Source organism: Anneissia japonica, unplaced genomic scaffold (genome assembly GCF_011630105.1).
Source record: "Anneissia japonica isolate Jap-2015-1 unplaced genomic scaffold, ASM1163010v1 scaffold284709_len978187_cov192, whole genome shotgun sequence".
Lineage (NCBI taxonomy): Eukaryota > Metazoa > Echinodermata > Crinoidea > Comatulida > Comatulidae > Anneissia > Anneissia japonica.
The window spans coordinates 790,246-798,267 of NW_022757342.1; the positions used below are offsets into that span (position 1 = coordinate 790,246).

General features: G+C 31.9%; 1 protein-coding gene across 1 annotated transcript in view; it reads right to left on the bottom strand.

Moving 5' to 3' along the window:
• Nucleotides 1-519: 519 nt before the first annotated feature.
• LOC117124687 (ras-related GTP-binding protein C-like) overlaps nt 520-8,022 on the bottom strand; it is a 58,450-nt gene continuing 50,947 nt past the window's right edge. The window contains exon 4 of the mRNA XM_033271019.1: nt 520-4,091. Coding sequence (XP_033126910.1) covers nt 3,916-4,091 — 176 coding nt within the window. The 3' untranslated portion in view covers nt 520-3,915. The remainder of the gene's footprint in view (nt 4,092-8,022) is intronic.

The window sequence follows — 8,022 nt, forward strand, 5'->3', positions numbered from 1 at the left end:
TTACGACACTGGCTAACACGCCAATCATCCCCCCAATGAAAAATATTTTTCTACGCCACTGTTTGCAATGTAGTAAAAACTTTCTATCATTGATTATTGACGCAAGCCTATCTATCTAGTTTTATGTAAGGATGCATAAGGTTTCAAAACATTCTAATCACTGATTGATTCAAGTCTATTTATCCCGTTTTATAGAAGATTTTGTAAGGTCGTGTACCTTCCTATTATTCATTGATGCAAGTCTATCCATCTGGTTTTATATAGGCATAACAATAAAAATGAAAATAATAATTACAATTTTTTTTTTTTTTAAATTAATAATCATAAGGCATCTAACCTACAAAGTCTAGCAATATATAAGGCAATGGTACGGACCAAGTGGCGGATCCAGAGATGTCCAAAAGGGGGCTATAATTTTTTTTCTTTTATTTTCTTTTTTCTTTTTTTGTTACCTCCCAAAAGGGTGACGACGACTGTATGTTTCGCTATTCCGAAGTAAGTGAAGCAACAAAGAAACAATTACAGTTTTTGACTAAGAAAAGTCTTTTAATATTAAACATGAAACTACCTCAAGTAGAATCTGAGACAACATAAACAATAAAGCAACAAAATTTATTTCTACCCCACCGACTTCTATGTCAAGATATACTACTTGTGGAAAAATCTAACAAATCCTAATAAAATAGTGTTTCAACTTCCAATGAGAAATGGTTCAAAACACAGTTTTAGAGATTTTACAGTCAGTCAATAGAGTCTGCATGCTTAGAATAACGGAATTATTTCTGTGTCTGCATCATTGGTAAGGAATATATTTTCTTGCTCGCATCTTCAATTTAAAACTAACAAATTACTTAAATCTACAAAGTATGCAATTCAGATGTTGAATTTATTGTTTAAGTTTATCAACACATTGAGTACCGTATATCATCAATATTGGAAAAGAATAACAAAAACACTACAAAAAAATATTTAGATTTTATGAATTTTAAATATTTAGTCACTACTAATTGAATTTAATTCGTCCTGCTTTTTTCTGTCATTGTTAACTACTACAACACCGACCAAACTCAGTTATTTTTAATAGATACACTAGATTTAATTCACTCATTTAGACATCTTTTCTCATACAGTGAATTGGCACTTAACATTGTATTTATCCTGAATAACATTGTAATTATCCTGAATCTAATAAAGAAAGTGTCTTCGTTGTTGTATTAGTCATCCAAAATCTAATGAAAGAATTAATTGTCAATTAACAATCTTTGAGTCTCGAAAACATTTTGACATTTGTACTTTGCCACGGGAGGAATTATTTGGTCGGGTATTTGTCCTCATAGTGTAAATTAACATTTTCTGCAAATGGCTGTTTTGATACAAACTATGAAATATTGAGTATTTTAAGTTCAAAGATAGACAGGGAAAGGAAATGCTGTGAAAGATCTTTCATCATTCTGTCACCTGAAATTCACCAAGTGGAGTTGTTTAGCAATTGCGACAAGGACAAGAACCCGTATTTGTCAATTTTACTGTAAGGGTTGTTCGGCTTAAAGGATCTACAAACAAAGATACACTCGCTGTGGCTAAAAACTCTAAAACCCTCCAAAATATGTTAATGAAACACAGGGTTGCACAATTAACAGAATTAAATAAGTTACATACTATGTCTATCAACTCTGAAAAGGTAACTTTTTTTTTCATAAAGTTTTATATAAATATTAGTAATATTAATATTAATAATAATAATGATAAAATGTTTATTATTCAATAATTTTAATAAGAACCAAAGGATTCTGAAATGTATGACTCCTGTTTCTTGAATCATATAGCAATCTTATACCTCTTGGTATATCATTGTTCATTATCTATTGCAGTAAATGAATAATAACAATAATATATATAGAAAAATAATAACATATCAAATGTCACAGCATTCAAGAAAGTGCATTTGGGACCAAACTGAATTCAATTCATATCTTTTCATTCATAAATCATTATGTTGCAAAATATTCCTGCCTGCAGTACCATTAACTATAAACTGATTCAAATATTACGCCTGGTATATCAAGCATGTCGAGTTAGACATTAAATCAGATGCATCCTTTCGAGTCTGTTAATATTCAATGTTTGACTTTGCCAATTTTGGTATGCTTTTATCCATCTATGCCGGTTGCATATGTAAAGGTATTGATTTTCTCACATGTATGTCAAGAGGTTCCATGTGACATACAAAACATACTCTGAATTATCTTTTATATCAAACAATAATAAAGCATGTTCATAGAATGGTTTGAATTATAGAATTACAAATTCTATCAATAAAAGAGCACCTTGCTCCGCTCATCTTATTCTCATATTTCTTGTGGATGCACATTGATAAACAGATTTTTCACAATTTTTAAGATTAAATTTTCTTGAAATATGCTTCAGTAACAAAATACACCTTATTTATACATAGAATAAGATACTAAATTATATTACAATGAAAACAAATGCACATTTTAGACATGTATCATGCATACCATAATACATGATATACAATCAGCTTACAAGCAGACTTAAGCTATCACTTGTTTTAAAGTGTAAATTCAAAATTATTCTAATGCATAATTCATTAATTTCCCTTAATTTCTAGAAAACATGTCATAAACAATTTTTTTTTACAGCTAGGCTCATACTATTGAAAAAATGTTGAATAAAAATAACTTTGTTAAAACGGGATGTTACACAAGCTACTAGCATGTTATTGGTTGGCTCAGAGTTAAACATTTCATCCTTCTATGGCTGGTTAAATTATACTCTTATATCCATCTTGTGTCAGACTTATCATACATCTATACATGCTTTGTAATTAAGAAAGTACATTTCACAACAGGTGTACACTTATAATATTCTACAGTAGCTCATGAAACAGCCATTTTAATTAACCCAATATACTTTTATTAATTACAGGAAGCTATGGCAGGCTACACAAAGATCTTCCCCAATGAAAACTATGATGGATGTTAAGTATTATGAGAGATCATTGAATCTCAAATAGAATATTCATTGATGAAGCATTAGATTTTTATTCACCAATTTACTTTCAATAGCAGTTCATTAATAAAGAGTTATCAATAAAGTGCCATCAAATACAGTAGTTTAATTTATGCCTCTGGTAGAAATGTGCAAAATGGGTAATACAAAAATATTGTCCAAGTGTCCCTAGAATATTATCTAAGATCCCTAGAATAGTAAAGCTTTTTTTCGAGTATCTGCCAAAAACCAGACCCATCTCAAGACCATCTATTAGGAAGTTTCTTACTTTCCCCTTCTTACTCTGCATGTGGTTGTTTTTAATAGTAAGTTGGTAATCCTCTTTCTATACTTACTGAAAATGAGATCATTCAATTTCATAAGGCATTTTAACATCCAGGTCCACATTTGGTCAAACATGTAAAGTTCCAGTACCTGGATCAAATGATAAAGCATAAACTCTACACAGTCCCCCTTAAATGCCAATGGGAATCTTCTGATTATCTATGCAAAATGTTGAGACACTCACTGACTGTGTAGAATACAATTAGGCAAAACTTTTTATACCTAGTTTTGCAAACCCGCCACATTCCCATTAATTGTATTAAATTATATTTGGCTTATTAGTGCATCCCCATTGTAAAAATGATGTGAAATTGTACATTTCACATCAATAAAAAGTAAATTATATTAAATTTTCCCAGCCACCCTCTTCTGAAGACCTTTTATAAATAAAATCTTGCCTAATTGTGGGATTTAACATAATAAACATGTTGGACTGATTCTTCTAATGTTGAACATTTGTGGACATTACTGTATGTGTACTAACTGAACTTCATTTCTTAATTAGCTGTCTTCTCAAATATCAGTTGTTCATATCACCAGATTACAATCCAATTCCTGTCATGATGATTTCGAGACAGTTCCTATGCCGTTGGTTTGAGGGTTGTCCAGCATCACGCTCTCAATCGGAGAATGCATGGCGCTGCTTCCGACATCAATAGCTTGCGTTTGTAGTCGTACCTCAAACACCTCTTCAATTGCTTTCTTGAAGCACAGGAAATTGTAATCAATAATACCTAATGAACAGAAAAAAGAAAGTTAAGATTTATTCACCTTTGTGCAATATCTACACATGGCCACATGCTTTGCTGCTGAACAGAGACAGAAAAAATATGGAGTCAATGCATGCTTTCAGACAGACAAGCTATTCAAAATAAATCGACAAATCACTGTGGAGATATGATGGACAAGTTCAACAAACAGTTCTACGATACTAATTAAGCTACCATCAATGTTCAAATCACAGAACAAAACATTTTTCTCAAATATCGATTTTGATTATTACTAAACACACTATTCCACCCTGGTAGGGTTTATTTCATACAATTTACTATTACAAATGTATTTTTTTTTAGTTTACGGATCTTGATTGTAAAACATTACACTAATGTGTATTTCAGGTTGTTGATTTACTGCAAACTATAAGGTAGTGTATTTATAGACTCAAACATATAGCCTCCGAGGTTATATTTCTTGGTACAGAACAAACTTCATTAGTAACGCAGTGGAAATTGCGTAGATTTGTGTATTCTATTAGAGAGTTATTAAAAGAGTTTGGTACAGATAACTTCATGGCACGCACTTATAGACTTATTACCAAGATCTTATAAATTTTTCTAAATTGGAAAAATATTTTGAAGGAATATGCATATGAATAAATATCAATAATTATCATGTTGTATTTTTTAATGTTATTTCTTTTTTGTTTTATGTTTTATATTTGAAGTTTATTCTTCATGTATTTTTTTTTTTATTTTTTTTTATTTTTTTTTTTAAATGATAATGATGTATTAATAACAAAAACTAAACCAAAAAAATTAATCTCAACATCAACTGTAGCAACAGAAGCTTCAGCACCATTGGATATATTTGGTGTGAAAACCAAGGATGTCCCACACAAAAGTATTTACTTATTTCATGGTGGTGATTGGCCAGTACACCGGGAAACAGTGCCCTATTCTTTTCCAAAAGTATGCTGCACTTTTTAGAGTTCATATAGACCATATTGCATACAAGACCAACGATTTATACATCTCTTCCAAAAGACAGTTCGCTTTTGTAAATTAATGCGCTTAATCACTCCAGCTGAAACATAAGGAAAGCAGTGGATAAAATTGAACCGGGTAAAGGCTTTTAACAATGGATCTTTGGGGTCTTGTCTTGTATACGTACTGAGCAACTCTTCTACTGAAGCCATGATCAGGTGGTAATCCACAATGGCAGGAGCTGTGAGATGTTCCAGAAGATGAACTGGGTTCTTTTAGTGCACATGAGACAAATGTGTACACTGGGCCTACGGTTTATAGTACTTATCCAAGAAGACTTGTACCACCTCCGAAGGCTAGCGTGCTGTTCGAACCAGCACTGATAACATAGATGTAGGTTCAATGCACACAAGTGCCTGCCAGCATCTTGGTTGACTGAGCTATGTTGCTCTCAAAACAACAACAGCAACAAAAACAACAACAGCAACAAAAACAACAACAAAATCCTCAACTGACTGCTTACGACTTACATAAGAAATAGTGGGAAAACAGGTTTTGATTTTAAACTAAAGCTAAATACAGACAACGACTGTAAACAGACTGAATATTACCATACATGACAGTTTATGTTAATAGTGGGTCAGACATACAATATAGTAAATTCTTTATGTTTGCATCAAAGTGCATAGAATTGCCGACTGCCCTGATTTTGTAGGCCCATAATGAATCATACTACCACAAGATAGAGGGCCCCTATTTACCAACGCCTTTGACGTTCTTTTGAAGGACGCTGTCTAATTTGTGGCAATACTTTCTTTTTAGATAGAATTTCATTCCAACAAACCCCCGAGAGTCGTACCTCTTGCAGTTGCATAATCTTTGTTTGTAATCTTTGTATGTTTCTATTTTCCAATAGAAACATACGCCTACCAAAAAATTACAAAAAAAATTGTATGTAGTACATAATATAATAAAGCTATAAGCATAATAATGTTTATGCTCCATGCAACAAAATAAAAAAAAAACTAGTGTCTTTTAATACTTTCAAAATAAAATAGTTAAATCAATGGCTCAATTACCTTGATGACCATTTTGATGAGCAATCTATGAAAATTTTTTTTAGAAAGCTGCGATTAAAAGAAATGAATGTGCCTAAAGGTTAAAAACTGATGTTACAGCAATCTCAATGTATTTTGATGATCAATATGACAAGCTTTTTCAAAATTCACAAATTTTGTTAAAGCTGCGATAAATGGAAATCACTGCGCCTAATGACTAAACATACGTTAGGATGTAGTTATAAAAATGTTTTATTACACCATTAAGTACCACAGTCGAGTTATCACGATGCCAGGTGGCGCTCTCCGTTGTCAATGGACGTTATTTACCGTTCATTATGCCTGAATGACTTCATAGGCTTTCTGGAATAGGCATTTTAAAATCTAATATTTTACCATCAAAATGTACTAAAAACACAAAAGCTTGCATTATATTAGTTATCGAACCCACATTTAATCATCGATTAAAATAAAAAAGATACAACATCTTAATAATTACATTAGAAATTTGGATCAATGGTGGAGAAAATGGCATCGGGTTGAACGCATTTTGCAATGATAGCAACGGAGTAGTTATCACATGGTATCGTGACACAGGGTTGGACACCATTGAAAAACTTGTTTTCTACATAAAATTTATATCTTGTTGTAAAGTGACCAGGTGCTATGCTGCTCTATATAAGCTTAAAATTATTTATTGAGAACAGAATAAATGTAATGCAATGATACCTGTATTTCATAACAGCATCATGTTTGATAACATTGTAAAGCTCATTTTCAAATTATATAATATGTATGTTCTTCAGACAATATATATGTCCTTCAAACAATATATATGTTGTAATGTCGAACTGCTTTAACAATAAAAAAAAAAAAAACCAATAAAAAATGAAAATATTAAAAGTGAAAGATAAGCTCAGTTTGAGATATCTATCATTAGATTTAAATTGCATTCTGACTCCTATCTTCTTTTTATCAAAGTTTATGAAGCTTAAACCAAAGTGTTTGTACTTGTTATAAAATTGTGCATTAAATAGGAATTTCTCATGGTAAATCTGAACTTGCATATTCAGTCTATAATGTTGACTTAATGAAATTCAATTTGGAATATATTTTTTCCAACTTTTGCTAACACCTGACAGTTGTTTTGTTAGGGAAACTCACAAATATATAATAATATGATTTAAACCACAGCCTTCCATGCGCCAACGTTCCTATGCATGATACATGACTTAACCAACCATATTTTCTGATTAAGTCATCATAAATGACATAATCAGAAAATATGGTTGGGTCAAATTTGTGTGGTGGTTGAAAAATTCAGGGGGAGTCTTTATGGCCCAAAATAGTTATTTTAGACCACATTGGTAATGTAATTTGATAGGCAAATTACAGTAATATTAATAGCAAATTTCTTTGAAAAAATTTTGTAGGCCTAGGGCCTGGTTCTATTCTGGTTATTCTGGTTCTATCCTGGTTATTCAAAAACAATGTTCTTTTTTCTTGCAGTTCCCAGTAGTGAAAAGTCTAGTGTACCAGACGGTAGTGGCTATCGGCACTGCCGCAGTGCCGATTTGGCACTGCCGCAGTGCCAAAAAAAGCTGCTGTTTTCTATCGGCACTGCCGCAGTGCCAAAAAGCTGCCGTTTTCTATCGGCACTGCCGCAGTGCCAAAAAGTTGCTGTTTTCTATCGGCACTGTCACAGTGCGAAAAGCTGCTGTTAATTAATCGAATCGATGTTTTTATCGATAGACGACCTTGGTGTAATTCATAATTATTTCACTCAATCATAATTATTTCACTGGTTAGGCAAAAACATATCCCTGTACAAGATGCCTACCAGAGAAACAATGATAATGTTAATGGCAAAGACATAATAATAATAATAATAATAATAATAATTA